Source organism: Oncorhynchus tshawytscha, linkage group LG20, assembly GCF_018296145.1.
Source record: "Oncorhynchus tshawytscha isolate Ot180627B linkage group LG20, Otsh_v2.0, whole genome shotgun sequence".
Taxonomy (NCBI): Eukaryota; Metazoa; Chordata; class Actinopteri; order Salmoniformes; family Salmonidae; genus Oncorhynchus; species Oncorhynchus tshawytscha.
In genome coordinates this window covers 11345062-11367002 of record NC_056448.1, presented here as the reverse complement: position 1 = coordinate 11367002, position 21941 = coordinate 11345062, and the positions used below count along the sequence as shown (strand labels likewise).

The window sequence follows — 21941 nt, the reverse complement described above, 5'->3', positions numbered from 1 at the left end:
ATTACAAAAACTGTCAGTGGCATACAGAAACAAGATAACAGATGGATTCACCACTGCTTTTTGCAAGGCCCTATCTGAAACTGAGTTGATGAGCGATGGATTTGAGTTCTCGGAGTTGCAAACACCTAGGTAATCAAACACCGTGGACTACTAAATTACCACAATAAACCCAAGACAAAATTGACCATATTACAATTCTACTACGAGGGAATCAAAATATGTAGCCCTTTCCATCATCCTGGACCTTCCACGTATAATATCAAAAACTAAAACAGAAAAGAACCAACAAAAATGACAAACAACAAATGACAAGTTGACAACAGATACTACATGGTGGCGCACCATCACCATGAAAAGAATAAAATAAAGTCAAATGCAAACGAGACAAGTAACAAAGAGAAGTAAAAAAATTTATTGCAGTATTTGCTCCGCCAGAAGTGCTGGGGATGCCTTTTAGTTCTCTTGGGTGACCTAATACATCAAAATCTAAATTTACAAAAAACTCCCCTGCATGTAGGCCACATATACTGCATGCTTCGCTTTCAACCGAATAAATTATATCCAAGAGACTCCATTGTACAGCATGGGTAAACAAAAGGGAATAAAACAAAATAAAAAGGTAAAAGTTTTAAAAGTAGCTTCCCTGGAAACTAAGCTAAATAAATCCATCCGGTGCTAGGTTAAACTCCAAGAACACTTTATTAAGAACATTAACAGACTAATTTTCAACATTCACTTTGTTTATTTTTTTAAACAGAATTTTTGTCAGCGATATAAACATTTTTGTCATTTTTTTTTGTTAAACTATGATACAGTGGGAAAATCAAACAACCGAGTTTGCTGCACAACAGCGAAGGAGCTCCCACACAATGTTTTCCAAACATTTCCTTCTTGTGTTTTTTCTGTTTAACTTAAACATATCCTGGATCCAGATTAAATGTTCATCACAGACCAAAAGTTCACAATACTTGCTCTCTATCTCGTGCTTACATTTCATGTTTTGCGTGTCTGTAGTATTTTTTGTATTTTCTGTATTAGAAAAACGTTGGTTCCTCATAATAGAGTTTGGCTGCAAAGAGTTTATCTGTCTGAGAGTAACCGTAGAGTCGATTAGGAAGTTCCGTCCTTGGCTGAGTACAGTGACCGTAAAGTCTGCACCACTCTGTTCGTCAGCTTGTGTGCACTCGTCAAGGGTATTTTCTTGTAAATAATGTCAGACTCCTTGATAGTGTCCACCCAAGGCACAGTTTTGCGTCCGTCCCGTTTCTTAGCCTCAGCCCAGACTCCAGAGTAGGACCCAGCCATCCAGTGCACCCTGTAGCCCGTGTTGGTCTTCTGGATGACGCGGGCGATCTGTGGCCGGTCCTTGTACTTGGGGCAGCAGAGGGCGATGACGTCCATGGAACCTACCGTCTCGTTCATGTGACCTGATGCCTCCGCAGAGTCGCCGTGCTTCCTGGATCTTCGTGATGACTGGGGAAAGAAACAGCAGTGTTACTACAACACCCAGCTAACTACTGCACCGAAGGCAGTGAGAGCAGATACAATGCCTTCAGAAATTATTCACACTCCTTGACATTTTCCACATTTTGTTGTGTTACAGTCTGAATTTAAAATGTATTAAAAGTAGTTGTCACTGGCCTACACACAATACCGCATAGTGTCAAAGTGATATTGTGTAATTAGATTTTTTTTTAATTCTTTTTTTTACAAATTAATTAAAAATGAAAAGCTGAAATGTCTTCAGTCAGTAAGCATTCAACCCCTTTGTTATGGATAGCCTAAATAAAGTCAGGAGTAAACATTTGCCTACCAAATCACATATTGAATGACTCATCTCTGTACCCCACACATACAATTTTCTGTAAGGTCCCTCAGTTGAGCAGTGAATTTCAAACACAGATTCAACCAGGGATGTTTTCCAATGCCTCGCAAAGAAGGGTACCTATTGGTAGATGGGTAAAAATGTAAATAAAATAAAAACATTGAATATCCCTTTGACCATGGTGAATCACGCTTTGGATGGTGTATCAATACATCCAGTCAGGAAGGAAATCGTTCAGGGATTTCCCCATGAGGCCAATGGTGACAGTTACAGAGTTTAATGGCTGTGATAGGAAAAAACTGAGGATGGATCAACAACATTGTAGTTACTCCACAATACTAACCTAATTGACAGAGTGAAAAGAAGGAAGCCTGTACAGAATAAAAATATTCCAAAAGATTCATCCTTTTCGCAACAAGGCACTAAAGTAATACTGCAAAACTTTTGGCCAAGCAATTAACTTTTTGTCCTGAATACAAAGTGTTATGTTTGGGACAAATCCAATACAACACATTACTGAGTGTGTACCACGCTCCATATTTTCAAGCACGGTGGTGGCTGCATCATGTTATGGGTATGCTTGTAATCGTTAAGGACTGGGGAGACTTTCAGGATACTAAAGAAACGGAATGGGTCTAAGCACAGGCAAAATCATAGAGGAAAACCTGGTTCAGTCTGCTTTACACCAGACACTGTCAATAACAAAAAAATACAAGGCCAAATCTACACTGGAATTGCTTACCAAGAAGATAGTCTATATTCCTGAGTGGCTGAGTTACAGTTACATCTACTTGAAAATCTATGGCAAGACCTGAAATGGTTGTCAAGCAAATGATCAACAACCAATTTGACAGAGCTTGAATTTTTTAAAATAAATAATAATGGGAAAATGTTACACAATCCAGGTGTGGAAAGCTCTTAAAGACTTACCCAGAAAGACTCATAGCTGTAATCGCTTCCAAAAGGTGCTTCTACAAAGTATTGACTCTTATGTAAATTAGATATTTCTGTATTTCATTTTCAACAAACATGTTTCCACTATCTGGGTGAGAAAAAAAACAAAACGTGGAATAAGTCGAGGAGTATGAATACTTTCTGAAGGCACTGTAGGTTCCAGTAGCCAACATGGCAGTCAACAGTCTTCTAAAAAGTTATTAACAGGGACAATAACAGCTGTAAGACCGCTGCAATAGGCTGCCTGGGGCTCACCCCTGGGGTTTTCTCGTCTCCGTCGCTCTCGTCGTCGTCCGTCTCTATAGGAGCCTGATGGTGGTTCTTGTGGTCCTGGTGGCTGGACCCTCCCAGCAGTGAAGTGATGGCTTTGTTTCTGGCGTTAGCGCTGGCCGACGCCTCACCTTCCTCATCCTCTTCATCAGGGTCCAAGTGCTCCATCAGTAACTTGAACTGAGAGAGACAAGAATATTAACCAGTCTGCTGCGCTCAGAGACAACACTAGGTCACCTTATACTGCAGGGATCATCAACTAGATTCAACCGTGGGCCAATATTTTCTTGAGCGGATGGTCGGAACATAATTTCATATAATTTGGAGACTGCAAATTGACCGCAAGAAGCCCAAACAGATATCACATTGGACTAAAACAATCATTTCAAACCTTGCTTACATTTTATATGATCACATGTCTATTATGCGTGGGAATACTTGGGAACAGATTTCATAAATTAAAATAACTTGGGGCTGATTTCCTGGTGTTTTTACAGTCTTTATGTCCAACAATAAAACATGAAAAAAAAATTGGGAGGGTTTAGAAAACTTTGGGGGCCAAAGTTGCCAGTTGGCAAACCCTGCCTTACTGCCTAACCCTTTTAAAAACGACAAAAATAAACTCCATCTGGCTCAATTCCGTTTCAAATGAGGAAATTCAGTTAAGTAAACAAATTGCAAACCCAATTTTCCAAAATTCCATTATTTCCTTTATATGACACAAAACAACTAAAGAGACTTTCAGAAAAAGGAAGAGTGATCTCTTACATCTAGGTACTGTTTGACGATCCTCCTCTTGATGTCGTAGGTGAGTTCAACATTGGCCAGGTCAGAATTTAAAAAGTCCAATGTCTGACGTGGGCTGAAGTGCACGTGACTCTTCCTGTTCACAGCCTTCTCGTACACCTTAGCCGATTCCGTCGGAGAGTACTTCTGGATTTTACTACATGAGCGGATGAAGAGGTTAAGTTTAGGTTATTTCTTCATTAACTGAGAAATTGGCATGGCAACATAAAAAGACAGAATTATTATCAGTATCATATTGTGATCTTCCTAGCTCGGTCTTGTCCAGTGAGACGGTAAGGTGAGATGTTATGTAGTGACGTACCTGTCTGAGAAGCCATAGAGGTTCTTTAGGTGCTGCTTGAGAACCAGCAGCAGAAGGATACCCTGCGAAGCGTTGGCAAAGTCCAACAGGGGGATGGGGTTGTCAGGCAGACGCTGCATCACCTTGTCCAAGTCCTCCATCTCCAGGTCAGAGTCAGAGTCAGACTCCACGTGGGCCTGGGCCCGGTGTTTGGGCTTCTTGGGCCTGTGGACCACCTCATCGTCACTGCTGTTGGAGCGGCTGCTGTGACGCCCCTCTTCCTCAGAGTTATCCTCCTCCGAGTGGTACTTCCTCTCTTTCTGCTTCTTCTCCCGCCGCCTCGGCTCTTTGAGAAGGGACTGCAGAGAGGACAGAGGAGTGAGTCAGTCATTCACAACCAAACAAAAGCTAGTGTTGGGGATTATTATAGGGTATAAAACCCACTATAGCTTGTATGTCGTTAAAAGTCACATTATAGGTCGTGTTTTTACAAACCACGTGTGGCTACGTGTGATCTTGTGTGTATGACCTACCTCCTTGAAGGACTGCAGCAGGTTGCTGCCGGACACAGACAGGGTGATGTCTATGTGGTGCATGATGAACAGGGGCTCCTCCTGGCTCTGGTAGGGGAAACAGGCCAGGTTGTCTGCTATGTACAGGAGCATGTTTACCTCCATCTTCTGCAGGGTGGGAAAAGTCACAATAACAACCATTACCTTCACCAAACTCTTACTTTTGTCTATCTGTTCATTCTGTCTATGTATACTGCTATAATACTGATTCTTCACAATGTGTATCTAGGGGAAGGAGGGACTCACCGAGCTGTCATCAAACAGGTTGAGCAGTGAGATGAGGAAGGCTCGTCGGTGCTGCCGGTTGGTTCGGACCATAGAGAAGAGGTGGGCGCAGAGGGCCGAGGTGGTCTCGTCCTGCCGGTAGCCACGGATCACCGTACCCTTAGCTGACCAGATAGCTTGCTGTACCTGGTAGGACATCTTCATCCCCGCCACAGCCTTCATCTGGACACACAACCAAACACAATGCGTTATATACATTGATAACATACAGTAGATAATCACACTACCAGCCTGTTGAGAGGCCAGGCCGCTCTTTCTACCCTGAGACCGGCCCACAGACACTCACATGGATGAAGCCGGTGTACTTCTTATCAATCTCCACCAGCTGCTGGTCAGCCTTGTTCCTCATGGTGGGCTCTGGGTCCGTTCCCATGGCAATCAGGTAGGGCACACACTGAAAAAGAAGATGGATCAACAGCAGTTACAAAACTGTTGACAACAGTGATGCTTTTCTCCATTATAATCACACATGTATTTTTTACATGGCCAGAGTTTAGGAATGACTTGTCTGAGAAGAGTAGCCCAATGGTATGCAGTATGGGTTTCTGAAGTGTTATGTACCTGCACAGGATGGATGAGGCCCTGGTTGAGCGTCAGGGCGATGACGTTGAGGGCAAAGTGTCGTACGTTGGACTGTGTGTGGAAGAAGGCCTCCAGCACCTGCTTCAGGTACAGCTGCATGATGGAGCTGCTCATGCCTGACGAGATGTCCCCCATCTCCTTCAGGTCCTCCTGCTTCGACAGCTTCTTCCCTGCAGACGCACAAAGGCGAGAACCATTAGGAACCCTGAGCCTGGTTCAGTCGCATGGAAACTAGCCACTAGACATCATGGAGGCATGCACCTAACTAACACACCCAATATCCTGTGCCCCATTCTAACACTTTATTATATTGCTGTGCTTGTGTGTTTTATTTGACCTGTATTGATGTGAATAAATGAACTTTTGCTTGGACCACCAATATGAACATGTATACACTCTATTTTGTAAGTCACTTTGGATAAGGAAATGGAATATATTAGATTGAATAGACGCAGAGGTGAGACTCACACTGTTGGTCGGCCTCCTGCATGCGAGAATCCTCCTCCTGCAGGTATGTCTGCAGGTTCTTCAGCACCTGGATCTTCAGGTTTACGGAGCTCTTCCTGTCCGACAGGATGCCGTTGTACAGAGTCTTCACATCCTGCATGAACATCAGCCCTGGGTACTGGATGAACTGGAAGCCTGGAGAACGGAGAGAGGGGGATGGGGTGTAAGAGAGCAGGAAAAAGATATCAGCCCAAGCACCGTGGAACCAGGGGAACAAAAGCCATTGGTGGTGGATGACAGAAGTTTGTTAGAACAACTTGTGGTCTGTGCTAGGGTGAATTAAGGTTAGCTTTACCTAGACCAATGATGGCCTTGGTCTGAACTTCCTCATCTTCATGTTTGGTGAAGTACAGCAGAAGTTCCATCACTTTGTCCTTTATCACAACCTGAAGGGAAAAAGCAACAGTGACCGACAATGCATCAAGTATTCAGGTCTTTAAAAATCCCCAACAATACAAAAATATATCTCCCTTCTATTTCCTGGCTCTACCTTGCTGGGCCCCTTGAACTCCTCCTGGTCAAAGTCAAAGTGGCGACAGAGCGCCCCCACAGTGAACAGCGAGCGCAGCAAGGCCGGTTTGTTAGCAGCCAGAACAGGGTTGTTGCAATCCTCTGAGTGCTGGGTCTTCAGCTTGGTCAGGGCACCATAGTAACGGTTGAAACAAGCCCAAACAAACTTGTAGTTGTGAGTGACCCGGTTCACGACAGCGCCAAGACAGCTCACACAGTGTTGCACAACCTGCGAAAAAAAAAAAAGATGACAGAACAACTAAAAACCAGTCCTTCACATTTGATTTGGTTTCTTCACGGTTATTTTAGCATTGAACCTGGCTACAAGCTGCAGCCTTTACTAGAGATGTACCGTCATGCCGTATTTGATGGTGAGCTTCATCAGGTCTTCCTCTATGGTGGTGAGGAAGGTCTCAGAGGGGTGCTCCATCAGAGGGATAACCAGCTCCAGGATCTTGGCCACGTTACAGATCACCATGAAGTCACTCTGGGTCTGAAAACAAGATCAAATTCATATTGATACAGTCACAGAGATTTCTAATGTGAGAGAAAGCTTGACCTGTTGGTCATGTTGTTGTATAAAACATGTACCGACAATAATAAACCACTAGATGGCCCTAGAGCACTATGTAAAATCAGGTGGCTAATTTTTGCTTGAATTTTCTTACACCGGTCTCAGTGTTTCAACAAATTGAGGAGAGAAGGTTTGCGTGGGTCCTTACGTTGCACTTGGTGGTGAGGTAAGGCTGCATGGTCATGGCATGTTTGACCATCAGCTGGGCTCGATTCTTACTGAACAGGAAGAGGGTGGTGATGCAAGACACCAGACGATTAGAGTTCACCCCCTTGTTCTCGATATCTGAAACAGAAACACAGATCCTTCCTTCAGTCTCAACTGGACTTTCTATCATAACATAAATCAACAGTACATTGATGTGTCAAGATAAATGGCGATTCGCAATCTAAACTGGGAGTGACCTCCATACCAGCGAGAGACTCTTCGTATTTGAGGATGTGTTCCACTAGATTGTCCACCAGCTGAACGCAGGCCTTTCTGGCTGGTTTATAGGAAGCATCTTCCTCCGTCTTCAGCAGCTAAGTAAGGGGGAGGTTTTGAAGTGAGGCACACAACGTAAATCTTTCGGGAACCTGTTTGTAACAGCTCTCACAAGAGAAAAGTGATATATATGAACAAGTCACAGTAGACCTGGAGTAAACAACATAACTTCCCCGTGTGCTTAAAACTTTCCACGACCACGAATAAATGGGACAACAATGAACCTGAGCCAATGCGAAAAAAGTTCTGAATGTGACTCGAGGCCAACTACCACCACGTAACACACGACGACAACTGGAAATACTCACGTTTTGAAGTAGCTGCTCAAACCAGTCATAGCCTGTATCTTTGCATGCAGACACCTAGGAAAGATGATGTCATCAGGTCAAGACATGTCGAACAGGCAACCCTCAAATACAGACTGAGATGTACATTGGAAAGTTATTTGACAGTTTGATAGTTTGAGCCCTGGAACTCACCACGTCTGTGATGTTGAGGATCTTACGGGTCATGGCGTCTTTATCGTGATTGGGTGTAGGGGTGAACCAGAGTTTCTGGAAGGTCTCATTCACAAGTTTCTGAAGAAGAAAGTGGAGCAAACTTTGAAATTTGCACACAAATGCGCACACGACGACAGGTAACGTTCTGCAGCCCTGTGAAGTATCCATCTGCAAATGAAACACGGACATTTATTACAGACGCAGACAGATACACACCTTGATGCCCTCCTCGTCGTTGACCCTGCGGATCATCTTGACACACATCTCAGTGATCTTGTTGAAGGTGGGTTGCTCCAGACAGATGTCTCTCAAGATCTTGATCACCCTCTTCCTCACACTGATACCCGTGTCCTAGAAACAAGAGGGGTGCAATGAGGTCAGATGGGAATGCAACATCCACCATATATTTACACACTTTCACTCCAGGGCTACCTCTGCCTTACAAGCGACCATGATATATATTATCAAAAATAAATGAAACATTAAATAAGTAATGTCATATTAACAAAACGACAATCTGAGTTACTTTCGTTGAGTAGAGGAGAAATGATAGCTGTTCAAATGCATTGTGTTTACGTTTGAGAAGCCTGCAGTTCTCCAGCAAAGCCCTGGGTGGCAGTGTGGAGAAAATAATATTACCTTAGGTGAACTTTTACACTTGGAATGAACTCTCAGCTAGAGGTGGGAAGTGTCATCGGCCCAGTTCCATTTCTCACTACTCTGTCTCAGCTGATGCCTTCTCATTCTCCTAGAAAAGGCTCTGAGCCGTGTTATCCTCTTTAACAGCTTGTTTGCGCATTGCTCAAAGAGTTGCACTTCACAGCTGTGTTTAGGGTGTCACGCTGTGACTCTGTATCTGTGCATAAAGATGTGTGATAGTCTGCTTGCTCAGGTGAGTATTATGGCGCGTGTGTGTTCGTTACCAGTATTCTCTCGATCAGCATGTCGTAGTACTGCTCGGTGAGTTGGGGTCTGCTCAGCACAAAGCGTCCCAGCAGCTCCACTGCAGCCTCGCGAACACTGGTGGAGTTGTCCATCAGACGACCATGGACCCCACGCTGCATGTCCAACTGATGAGAGGAGAGGATGAGGACTGAGGAGACACTTATGCACAGACAAACAGGTAATATATACAGTATATATATATATATATATATATATATATATATATATATAGTATTCGGCCCGGCCCCCTTGAACTTTGCGACCTTTTGCCACATTTCAGGCTTCAAACAATAAAGATATAAAACTGTATTTTTTTGTGAAGAATCAACAACAAGTGGGACACAATCATGAAGTGGAACGACATTTATTAGACATTTCAAACTTTTTTAACAAATCAAAAACTGAAAAATTGGGCGTGCAAAATTATTCAGCCCCTTTACTTTCAGTGCAGCAAACTCTCTCCAGAAGTTCAGTGAGGATCTCTGAATGATCCAATGTTGACCTAAATGACTAATGATGATAAATACAATCCACCTGTGTGTAATCAAGTCTCCGTATAAATGCACCTGCACTGTGATAGTCTCAGAGGTCCGTTAAAAGCGCAGAGAGCATCATGAAGAACAAGGAACACACCAGGCAGGTCCGAGATACTGTTGTGAAGAAGTTTAAAGCCGGATTTGGATACAAAAAGATTTCCCAAGCTTTAAACATCCCAAGGAGCACTGTGCAAGCGATAATATTGAAATGGAAGGAGTATCAGACCACTGCAAATCTACCAAGACCTGGCCGTCCCTCTAAACTTTCAGCTCATACAAGGAGAAGACTGATCAGAGATGCAGCGAAGAGGCCCATGGTCACTCTGGATGAACTGCAGAGATCTACAGCTGAGGTGGGAGACTCTGTCCATAGGACAACAATCAGTCGTATATTGCACAAATCTGGCCTTTATGGAAGAGTGACAAGAAGAAAGCCTTTTCTTAAAGATATACATAAAATGTGTCGTTTAAAGTTTGCCACAAGCCACCTGGGAGACACACCAAACATGTGGAAGAAGGTGCTCTGGTCAGATGAAACCAAAATTGAACTTTTTGGCAACAGTGCAAAACGTTATGTTTGGCGTAAAAGCAACACAGCTCATCACCCTGAACACACCATCCCCACTGTCAAACATGGTGGTGGCAGCATCATGATTTGGGCCTGCTTTTCTTCAGCAGGGACAGGGAAGATGGTTAAAATTGATGGGAAGATGGATGGAGCCAAATACAGGACCATTCTAGAAGAGAACCTGATGGAGTCTGCAAAAGACCTGAGACTGGGACGGAGATTTGTCTTCCAACAAGACAATGATCCAAAACATAAAGCAAAATCTACAATGGAATGGTTCAAAAATAAACATATCCAGGTGTTAGAATGGCCAAGTCAAAGTCCAGACCTGAATCCAATCGAGAATCTGTGGAAAGAACTGAAAACTGCTGTTCACAAATGCTCTCCATCCAACCTCACTGAGCTCGAGCTGTTTTGCAAGGAGGAATGGGAAAAAAATTCAGTCTCTCGATGTGCAAAACTGATAGAGACATACCCCAAGCGACTTACAGCTGTAATCGCAGCAAAAGGTGGCGCTACAAAGTATTAACTTAAGGGGGCTGAATAATTTTGCACGCCCAATTTTTCAGTTTTTGATTTGTTAAAAAAGTTTGAAATATCCAATAAATGTCGTTCCACTTCATGATTGTGTCCCACTTGTTGTTGATTCTTCACAACAAAAATACAGTTTTATATCTTTATGTTTGAAGCCTGAAATGTGGCAAAAGGTCGCAAAGTTCAAGGGGGCCGAATACTTTCGCAAGGCACTGTAATTCACCCCCCTTGACATTTTTCCTATTTTGTTGCCTTATACCTGGAATTAAAATTGTTTTTTTGGGGAGTTTGTATCATTTGATTTACACAACATGCCTACGACTTTGATGCAAAATATTTTTTATTGTGAAACAAACAAGAAATATGACACACACACACACACAAAAAAACATAACTATTCACCATTCACAAGTCAATACTTTGTACAGCCACCTTTTGCAGCAATTACAGCTGCAAGTCTCTTGGGGTATGACTCTATAAGCTTGGCACATCTTGCCCATTCTTCAAGGCAAAACTGCTCCAGCTCCTTCAAGTTGGATGGGTTCTGCTGGTGTACAGCAATCTTTAAGTTAAACCACAGATTCTCAATTGGATTTGAGGTCTGGGCTTTGACTAGGCCATTCCAAGACATTTTATTTTTTTAGATTTTATTTCACCTTTACTTAACCAGGTAGGCTAGTTGAGAACAAGTTCTCATTTACAACTGCGACCTGGCCAAGATAAAGCATAGCAGTGTGAACAGACAACACAGAGTTACACATGGAGTAAACAATTAACAAGTCAATAACACAGTAGAAAAAAAGAAAAAAAAGAGAGTCTATATACATTGTGTGCAAAAGGCATGAGGAGGTAGGCGAATCATTCCAATTTTGCAGATTAAAACTGGAGTGATAAATGATCAGATGGTCATGTACAGGTAGAGATATTGGTGTGCAAAAGAGCAGAAAAGTAAATAAATATAAACAGTATGGGGATGAGGTAGGTAAATTGGGTGGGCTATTTACCGATAGACTATGTACAGCTGCAGCGATCGGTTAGCTGCTCAAATAGCAGATGTTTGAAGTTGGTGAGGGAAATAAAAGTCTCCAACTTCAGCGATTTTTGCAATTCGTTCCAGTCACAGGCGACAGAGAACTGGAACGAAAGGCGGCCAAATGAGGTGTTGGCTTTAGGGATGATCAGTAAGATACACCTGCTGGAGCGCGTGCTACGGGTGGGTGTTGCCATCGTGACCAGTGAACTGAGATAAGCTTTACCTAGCATGGACTTGTAGATGACCTGGAGCCAGTGGGTCTGGCGACGAATATGTAGCGAGGGCCAGCCGACTAGAGCATACAGGTCGCAGTGGTGGGTGGTATAAGGTGCTTTAGTAACAAAACGGATGGCACTGTGATAAACTGCATCCAGTTTGCTGAGTAGAGTATTGGAAGCTATTTTGTAGATGACGTCGCCGAAGTCGAGGATCGGTAGGATAGTCAGTTATACAAGGGTAAGTTTGGCGGTGTGAGTGAAGGAGGCTTTGTTGCGGAATAGAAAGTGGACTCTAGATTTGATTTTCGATTGGAGATGTTTGATATGAGTCTGGAAGGAGAGTTTACAGTCTAGCCAGACACCTAGGTACTTATAGATGTCCACATATTCTAGGTCGGAACCATCCAGGGTGGTGATGCTAGTCGGGTGTGCGGGTGCAGGCAGCGAACGGTTGAAAAGCATGCATTTGGTTTTACTAGCGTTTAAGAGCAGTTGGAGGCCACGGAAGGAGTGTTGTATGGCATGAAGCTCATTTGGAGGTTAGATAGCACAGTGTCCAATGAAGGGCCGGAAGTATACAGAATGGTGTCGTCTGCGTAGAGGTGGATCAGGGAATCGCCCGCAGCAAGAGCAACATCATTGATATATACAGAGAAAAGAGTCGGCCCGAGAATTGAACCCTGTGGCACCTAAATGTTTCCCCTTAACTTCTTATGGCTGCAGGGGCGGTATTGAGTAGCCTGGATGAAAGGTGCCCAGAGTAAACGGCCTGCTCCTCAGTCCCAGTTGCTAATATATGCATCTCGTTATTAGTATTGGATAGAAAACACTCTGACGTTTCTAAAACTGTTTGAATGACGTCTGTGTGTATAACAGAACTCATATGGCAGGCAAAACCTGAGAAGAAATCCAAACAGGAAGTGGGAAATCTGAGGTTGGTTGATTTTCAAACCCAGCCCCTATTGAATACACAGTGGGATATTGGCTATGTTGCACTTCCTAAGGCTTCCACTAGATGTCAACTGTCTTTAGAAACTTGAAAGAGGCTTCTACTGTGTTGTGGAGCCGGATGGGAGCTGTTTGAGTCAGTGGTCTGGCAGAGAGCCAGGTCCTGGTCGCGCCCATTTCACATGATAGCGACCTGCGTTCCATTGCTTCTCTACAGACATAGGAATTCTCCGGTTGGAACGTTATTGAAGATTTATGATAACAACATCCTAAAGATTGACAAGTTTCTTCGACCTGTAATATAACCTTTTGAAGTTGTCGTCCGACATTCGGCTGTACCTGCACGAGTGTTTGGATTTGTGTACTAAACGGGCTAACAAAAGCAGCTACTTGGACATAAATAATGGACATTATCGAACAAATCGAGCATTTATTGTGGAACTAGGATTCCTGCGAGTACATTCTGATGAAGATCGTCAAAGGTAAGGGATTATTTATAATGTTATTTCTGATTTCTGTTGACTCCAATATGGCGGATAATTAAAAAACTTTCTGAGCGACTTCTCAGATTATTGCATGGTTTGCTTTTTCCGTAAAGTTTTTTTGAAATCTGACACAGCGGTTGCATTAAGGAGAGGTATATATATATTTCCATGTCTAACAATTGTATTTATCGACATTTATAATGAGTATTTCTGTAAAATGATGTGGCTCTCTGCAATATCACCGGATGTTTTTGGAACTAGTGAACGTAACTCGCCAATGTATACTGAGATTTTTTTTATATAAATATGAACTTTATCAAACAAAACATACATGTATTGTGTAACATGAAGTCCTATGAGTGTCATCTGATGAAGATCAATGGTTAGTGATTCATTTTATCTCTATTTGTGCTTTGTGACTCCTCTCTTTGGCTGGAGAAATGGCTGAATTATTCTGTGAGTTGGTGGTGACCTAACAATCGTTTGTGGTGCTTTCGGTGTAAGGCCTATTTGAAATCGGACACTGTGGTGGGATTAACAAGATTACCTTTAAAACGGTATAAGATACATGTATGTTTGAGGAATTTTAATTATGAGATTTCTGTTGTTTTGAATTTGGCGCCCTGCACTTTCACTGGCTGTTGTCATATCGATCCTGTTAACGGGATTGCAGCTCTAAGAAGTTGTAAACCATTTGAGTGTTGCTTTAACAGAATGCTTAGGGTCATTGTCCTGCTGGAAGGTGAACCTCCGTTCCAGTCTCAAATCTTTTTAAGACTGGAACACAATTCCCTTAAGAATTTCCCTGTATTTAGCGCCTTCCATCATTCCTTAAATTCTGACCAGTTTCCCAGTCCCTGCCAATGAAAAACATCCCCTCAGCATGATGCTGCCACCACCATGCTTCACTGTGACATAGCATTTTCCTTGATGGCCAAAAAACTCAATTTTAGTCTCATCTGACCAGAGTACCCCTTCTTCCATATGTTTGGGGAGTCTCCCGCATGCCTTTTGGCGAACACCAAATATGTTTGCAAATTTCTTCTTGAAGCAATGGCTTTTTTTCTGACCACTCTTCCGCAAAGCCCAGCTCGGCGGAGTGTACAGCTTAAACTGGTCCTATGGACAGATACTTCAATCTCCGCTGTGGAGCTTTGCATCACCTTCAGGGTTATCTTTGGACTCTTTGTTGCCTCTCTGATTAATGCCCTCCTCCTTTTTTGATAATGGATTTAAATGGTGTTCAAAGTTTGATATTTTTTTATAACCTAACCCTGATCGTTACCTCTCCACAACTTTGTCCATGACCTGTTTGGAGAGCTTCTTGGTTTTCGTGGTGCCCCTTGCTTAGTGGTGTTGCAGACTCTGGGGCCTTTCAGAACAGGTATATACTGAGATCATGTGACAGGTCATGTGAAACTTAGATTGCACACAGGTGGACTTTACTTAATTAATTATGTGACTTCTGAAGGTAATTGGTTGCACCAGATCTTATTTAGGAGCTTCATAGCAAAGGGGTATGAATACATATGCACGCCCCACTTTTCGTTTTTTTATTTTTTCAGAATTATTTTAAACAAGTTATTTTTTTCATTTCACTTCACCAATTTGGACTATTTTGTGTATGTCCATTACATGAAATCCAAATAAAAATCCATTTGGATTACAGGTTGCAATGCAACAAAATAGGAAAAACGCCAAGGGGGATGAATACTTTTGCAAGGCACTGCAGGTAGATCAATTTTCGTGTTGGGTAGAGCATACTCACCCTAGCTAGAATACTGGGGTCTACAGCCACCACCTCAGACAAACACTTCATGGCTTTAGTTCTGACAGCTATGGCACTCTCCCCCAGCACTCTCAGGATCTGTTTGAGAGGAGAGAACAGAGATCCATTCTTTACCAACCATACACAAAGCACCAAGTTTACCATATGCTGGTTCACAACACGCAGGAATTAAACAAAATCCACCCTCTTACCTGTGTTAAATAAATATCGAAGCTCTGCGCGAACGGCCTCATAGAGGCCAAATATCTGACAATCAGGCAGGAGTCGTCATAGTCCACAGTGTCAGAGTTCATCCTGTGGGGGAAAAGAGACACAGGCCAACATTGAGGATGAGCCACATTTACACTTGAGTCATTTAGCAGACACTCTTACCCAGAGTGACTTACAGGACAAATTAGGATTAAGTGCCTTGCTCAAGTGCTCATCGACGGGTTTTTCACCTAGTCGGCAAAGGGACGCGACCCAGCAATCTTTCGGTTACTGAGTGGGACAGCAAGGGTTGAGTCCTACCTCAGTGTGCTGAACTGCGAGGGCGCGGTCTTGATGATGTTGCGAAGGTACTTCTTGCGAGCCTCAGCTCTCTGCATGATCTCGCCAGTGCTCTCGATGTCCTTGGCGTGGTGCTGGCCTTCAGAAGAGTCCTCATCCCCTCGCTGGTTCTGAGACTTCATGGCCTTTTCTGTCTCTGTCAAAGTGTCCCTGAACCACTGAGCTATGTAGAACTTCCTGGCAAACTGAGGAGCAGCAGCGGAAATTAAGAGTTACACCTCCCATCTGATATGTAAGTAACGGGCAGTTATTACTACGGTATGTGCATTAAACACACTCACAACTAGAGATGGATCCGTCTCTGCGTTCTCATCCATGTAGGCCAGCAGGGCTTTCTGTAGCTGCTGCGTCTCATCATTGCCTTGGGTCTGGGTTGGAAATACAGCAAGAACATTGAGGATGATGTTGAGCATTGTCATGGTCAACTTAAAAATGTGTGCGTGTTCAGATTGTTCTGTGTTTGACTGAACGTTTACCTCTTTGAGGATGCGGTCAATGGAGCGCTGGTCCATCTGGCTGGTGACTGCGTCTTTGCGCAGGCGGGCAGCGACCGTGCCCAGGTAGTCAAGCGATGCCACCCTCAGAGCCATCTCCGTCTGCTTATTACTGAACTGGTGCACCTGGAACAGTGGATAGTGAGAAGAGTGTCATTCAGGCTGTTCTTTTTTCCCCACAACAGCAAAGAACTCACCAGAGTAAGGACGGGCATTTTAAATAACGTAACTATTTTTGGAGGACATGTGTTTTTAAATGTGTTATGTTTTTAACCTGAGCTTCTGCTACAGCAGCGGGCTGGGGAGTGACTGGTGTGTGAGACGGAGAGAGAGACCAGTAAAGTAGCAACGCCATCTCACGCTAGACAAACTTGTAACGGTTGTCATAGCTTATCTATCTGACAGTGTATGTCTAGACTGCATCAAATCAATGTAGAGATGTAGATAGCTAGCTACATGAGGCTATAATATGCCGCGCTCCCCATCCTAGTCAACAAATAAGAACAACTCCATTCAGATGAAACAACAGCCTACCTGTCGGTTGTAGCCCACGCCTTCTCATTTAGCAAACTTTTTATTCCGTCATTGTTTATAAAATGTTGGAATGCTTAGAGATCTCTCACTTCACTTGCTACACATGGAACCTCTGCTGCTTTGAATGGCCGACAAAAACAAGCAGCTACACGCGTGAAACGCTACCGGTATGTCTATTTTGTGGAGCGCACGTCATAAAAATAAAAAAAACACAGTTAAAAGTTTGTTTTATTAAGTTAAGAATTTCAAATATCATGGTACTATATATCCTTGTATGGAACAATGTCACATTAACAATCTAACATTTTGACAGAGCCTTTTCATTGTTAAAATAGTCCTATATTATTTTTTTTATTTTTAGGATTACTCACAAGTAATCCAATACTAATGTATGTTCGGATATCTGGATAAACGTGCCCATCCATACACCAGAGGAGTCCTATGTGTGCTTTTTATCTCTACTGCTAGTCAATAACTGATTGATTTAGCCAAATCTTTGTTTCTATGACGGATGGACTCACCAGTAGACGTCCCAGCAGACTGAGGAGAAGCTCTGAAGCTGGCCACTCTGGTTTGTTCACCGTAGACAGCAGGTCCTGGACAAAGTTCTCAAACAGCGGCCGGTAGTCCTCCTCTCCCTGCTTACTGCCACACCTGAAACACACACAGAGGGAAGTTTGATCGAAGAGCTTACAGTATCATAACAGATATCTTACGCCATCTTTTTTTACCCCCTTTTCGTGATATCCAATTGGTAGTTACAGACTTGTCCCATCGCTGCAACTCCCGTACAGACTCGGCAAAGGTCGAGAGCCAAGCGTCCCCCGAAACATGACCCCGCCAAGCCGCACTGCTTCTTGACACACTACTCGCTTCACCCGGAAGCCAATCGCACCAATGTGTCTGTACAGGAAACACTGTACAGCCACTAGCACTGCGATGCAGTGCCTTAGACCGCTGCGCCACTCGGGAGGCCACACCATCTTCTCATAACAGTTAGGATGTATTTTGATTTTGAGAATGAGAGATCAACTTACTTCTTTAGGAAGACGGACAGGAAGTTCTGAGCTGCTCTCATGGCCGTCTCATAAGAGTTAGTGATCAGGACATCTTGATCCACCTGGGAAAATAAAACAAACTAAATACGGAAGTCTTTGGCTGAGAATTCTGTCGAATCATCACCAGCCCAGGTAGTACATGGCATCTCTAACGTACCTTCTTGTTGTACTCATCATCGTGACTGTCCCTGTTGCTGGGGAGGTGCACCACACACTGGATGAGCTGAAGCACCAGAGCTGTGACCATCTGGATGTACATGGGCTCCCCATCCTTATCACTGCTGTTCAGCCTAGGGACGCACACATAGACAAAGAAACACGGACAATTCATTTCAGCAGATAAACACGCTGAAAAGAACCAGAAAAGCATTTGAAAAATAAGGACTGTTTCTTGAGAACTACGACATGGTCTCTCGTGGCGCATGTTCTCTACAGGTACAGTTACCTGAAGTTCCTGAGGCTGCGTTTGCTGGTGGGTAATCTGGCCAGAGAGGTGAAGATCTCTTCCAGGATGAGCTGCCTGTGCTTCTCATAGCGAGAGAACACCTAAGGGAGATCAGGAGAAAAGGCTCATCATCGGAGTCACACACACTCTATACACACACACACACACACACACACATTGTAATATTGTAAAGATTATATTGTACATTTGTAATAATAGAGTAATCATGTATTGTATGAGGAATTGTTTTATTTGATGTAATTGTTCTAATCCTGTTTGGACCCCAGGAAGTGTAGCTGCTGCCTTGGCAGCCGCTAATGGGGATCCTAATAAATACAAATAAATGAAAGAGTTACCCTGACATCGCTATACATAATACATACACAATGAAAGGAAATATATTCTAGAACAAATCCAGACTCCATGGGAACCCTGGTTTGAAGCACCACATCAAGAGCAACCCTGGCACTGCTATACAAGGGCTGTATGGATGCACAATAAAGGGAAGTGTATTTATATTGACTCTGTACCGGTACCCCCCTGTATATAGCCCCGCTATTATTTACTGCTGCTCCTAAATTATTTGTTATTCTTATCTCTTACTTTTTGGGGGGTTTTCGTAAAACTACATTGTTGGCTAAGGGCTTGTAAGTAAGCATTTCACTGTAAGGCCTACCTACACCTGCTGTATTCGGCGCATGTGACAACTCAATGGGAACCCTGTTTTGGATTCTTACCGCGGTTACTAGTTTGATGGCACACAGCTGTAGCTCACTGACACTCTCCACAAAGAATGGAGTGATGCCCATGGAGGAGACCTGAGGTAAGGAGAGAGGGAGAGATGGGTCAGAAGGTGAGCAGGGGTCAGAGGGCATGACCCCCAGGGAGAGCACTAGGAGCCGAGTCTCACCTGTAGGATGGTGGTGTCCGTCAACAGCTGGATCTCCAGGAGCTCAGAGATGTTGCTGACGATGTCACACACCTTGTTGTAGAGCATGATGATCACCCTCTGCTTGTGTGTGGAGCTTTTAGCTCTCTTAGCCCTGGAGCTCAGATAGCCACCTGGGTGGGAGACGGGAGGAGAGACCATGAGAAAATCAGTTAACAGGGAATGTAGAGCAAAAACCCTTTCCACAGTCAGTCAGGGCAGGAATATGCATAACAGTGGCCCCAGTAGTTCAGAGACGGACCACACTGCCTTGAATATACACACTATGCTTATTCTTTACATGAACTGTCTTTCAAACGTTCTGGGTGCTCTGGTCTTGAACAGAGTGTATCAAGACTGTGACTGGACATTTATATGGCCTGTTCTCGCCACATTATGCTATGGCTTTGCTCCAATTGCTTTTGATAGTAAGGTGGGTTTAGGGTGCTGACCTCCATGAGGGTTCACTCTGTAGACAGGGTCATACTGAGGGTAGAGGGTGTTCTGCAGGTGAAACTTGGTGTACTGCAGCACCCTCTCAATCACGTCCTCGATGTACACCGCCTTGGGCATGCGGGACGACGTCATTATGTTGAGGGCCGTCAGACAGGCGTCTGCAGACTTGGTCACGCGCTCCATGATGAGGTCACGCCACAGCCGCTCCTCGTCTTCTGCGTCTGCGTCCTGTTGGGACAGAGAGGGAAGACGTTCAGACAAGTGGAACTTGCTTTTTAAGTCAGGAGGAGACAATCTGTGTCCGGGAAACCATATGAGAGGACAACTTACATGGTTCATCAGTGTGGAGAGCTTGGAACCGTCCTGAATGTTCTTCTCCAGGATGTTCAGGACCTTCACCAACTTATCAGATGGAAGCTATGGATGAGACAGATGAGAAAATACATAACAGAATACAGTATCCAATTTAGGATTGACAAAAATACTGACATCTCCCTGCATCCAGTGTTCCCCTTTCTTACCCTGAAGGTGATGCCCATGGCCTTGATCTTAGCAGATTCGCTGCCCAGCTCGCTCAGCTGGTGTTTCCCCAGCAGAAGCTCCTGTGGGATCTCATCATCATCTGGTGACAAGAGTTCTGGAGTTAGAGGAAGCAGTTCTGTCACCGTCATTTGTCACTGAACATTACTACGGCCGAAATCTAATTACATTTGGAAAATAATTCCAACAATCACAAGGTTATCTGTCCCATCCTTGGTAGAAGGTATTAAAAACACTGACTCAAACCGCTGAGGATAAAAAATAAATAAAAAAACACCTGTAAAAGTAGATCATGAATAATGCATACCCATGGCGTTGAAGTCAATGTCCTCCAAGCTCTCCAGAATGTTGTCCACACTGGCTGAGAACCTCTTGAACGTGGAGGAGTCCATCAGTTCTGTTGAGTAAACACAGAGAAAGTGAGTAACCTGCGTTAAATGGGACAAAAGTCATACAACAAAGACACGGCTGAAGTTAGGACGAAATTACCTTCTGGTGTCAGCTTGGGCTCGTATGACTTCCTCTTCTTCTGTTTCTCCTTCTTCATCTTTCTGGCAACTGGACAGGATAGATACATGTTCGAAAAATACATTGGACAGCAACACTTACCTCGTGAAATATTACTACAGATCTAAGATCTTAATTTGAACGATATAGTCTAAGCAAAATAATCATGCAGCAACAGGATTTAAAGGTTTAGTCCGTAATGTTGCTTGATCGGCGGTTAGGCTATTAGCTGGCCAAAAGTAGGCTGTGTGAAAAGTGCAATACTGTTAATATAACAGTGTGTTCGTGGTGGTTTTCAGTGAATTGACGTAAACTACAAAGCTCAGCAACAAAAGGGCGATCAAATGATGATCTTACATCTCATCCTCTGCATCTAATGCCCAGGTATAGCCTGCTGGTTTAAACTCTTCAGACAGTGGAAAAGATAACCATTGACGCACATGCTGGATGGTCAGTCGAAGACAGTGCCAGACTTACGGTCACTCATGCTGGGTGGTGGGGATTCCTCATCCGATTCCTCTGGGCTGCGTTCTCGGTAGCGCCTGCCAGATCCCTTGCGCCGCTCCTGGGAGCCCCCACTACTCCTCCGGTGCTCTCCTGAGCCTCTCCTCTCCCGCTCATCAGGCGCCCACGTCTTTTCTCGCTCCTTCTTGTGACGCTTCCGTGCAGCTGCAGGGAGAGAAAGAAGGAGCAACATGTCGCAGGATGTTGCTTTAATCATCAGGGGTTTGTTATCAACCATTAGCCCGCACTTCTGGGATTGGAATGAACACAGTTTTGGTTATGGCTGTGGGGGGGGGAGACAGCAATGTTGTGTGACACTCACACTCCGTCACAGAGTCGTCGTCTGAGTCGTCGGAGTCGACTTCGGCGTACTTGGGCTTCTCGTTGACGGTGCTGCGCTTGCGTTTGTTCATCTTCACTCTCTCACACAGTGGCATGGTGGACTCTATCTCAGCAATGAGATGAGGAGGCAGTTCTTTCAACACTGATTCATCAAGACCTCCTAAGGAGAGGTCACCCAGTCATCTATTAGCCCTTGTATGAAAGGGCTAAATACACTAACAACGACACATTACGCGCCACAATTAAAACCAGTAGTGTCTTGTATACAGGATCATTAGCAAGGCCTCATGACCAAATCAAATCAACCCCAAAATAAATCAGAATCCCTTCAAGGGGAGTGAAATACAGTACGTGATTCTGTGCTGCTAGTGGATCAATG

General features: G+C 43.9%; 1 protein-coding gene across 4 annotated transcripts in view; it reads right to left on the bottom strand.

The window, feature by feature from the left end:
- Positions 1-389: 389 nt before the first annotated feature.
- The window catches only part of LOC112219499 (nipped-B-like protein), a 51031-nt gene continuing 29479 nt past the window's right edge, over positions 390-21941 (bottom strand). For 2 of the 4 annotated variants that reach the window (XM_024380797.2, XM_024380799.2), the window contains 36 exons: positions 21543-21722; positions 21194-21385; positions 20699-20767; positions 20517-20606; positions 20191-20291; positions 20000-20086; positions 19666-19897; positions 19196-19347; positions 19023-19103; positions 18286-18386; positions 17998-18130; positions 17820-17902; positions 17304-17436; positions 16231-16374; positions 16036-16122; positions 15716-15939; positions 15397-15499; positions 15185-15283; positions 9073-9219; positions 8366-8500; positions 8129-8227; positions 7958-8011; positions 7579-7687; positions 7315-7451; positions 6945-7085; positions 6573-6821; positions 6378-6468; positions 6044-6217; positions 5555-5745; positions 5280-5387; positions 4955-5155; positions 4670-4816; positions 4158-4495; positions 3818-3992; positions 3035-3229; positions 390-1473 (listed from right to left, as the gene is read on the bottom strand). In XM_024380797.2, the coding sequence (XP_024236565.1) occupies positions 1111-1473; positions 3035-3229; positions 3818-3992; positions 4158-4495; positions 4670-4816; positions 4955-5155; positions 5280-5387; positions 5555-5745; positions 6044-6217; positions 6378-6468; positions 6573-6821; positions 6945-7085; positions 7315-7451; positions 7579-7687; positions 7958-8011; positions 8129-8227; positions 8366-8500; positions 9073-9219; positions 15185-15283; positions 15397-15499; positions 15716-15939; positions 16036-16122; positions 16231-16374; positions 17304-17436; positions 17820-17902; positions 17998-18130; positions 18286-18386; positions 19023-19103; positions 19196-19347; positions 19666-19897; positions 20000-20086; positions 20191-20291; positions 20517-20606; positions 20699-20767; positions 21194-21385; positions 21543-21722 (5345 nt within the window). In that variant the 3' untranslated portion in view covers positions 390-1110. The remainder of the gene's footprint in view (positions 1474-3034; positions 3230-3817; positions 3993-4157; positions 4496-4669; positions 4817-4954; positions 5156-5279; positions 5388-5554; positions 5746-6043; positions 6218-6377; positions 6469-6572; positions 6822-6944; positions 7086-7314; positions 7452-7578; positions 7688-7957; positions 8012-8128; positions 8228-8365; positions 8501-9072; positions 9220-15184; positions 15284-15396; positions 15500-15715; positions 15940-16035; positions 16123-16230; positions 16375-17303; positions 17437-17819; positions 17903-17997; positions 18131-18285; positions 18387-19022; positions 19104-19195; positions 19348-19665; positions 19898-19999; positions 20087-20190; positions 20292-20516; positions 20607-20698; positions 20768-21193; positions 21386-21542; positions 21723-21941) is intronic. The other 2 variants (XM_024380798.2, XM_024380800.2) reach the window with 1 other exon arrangement.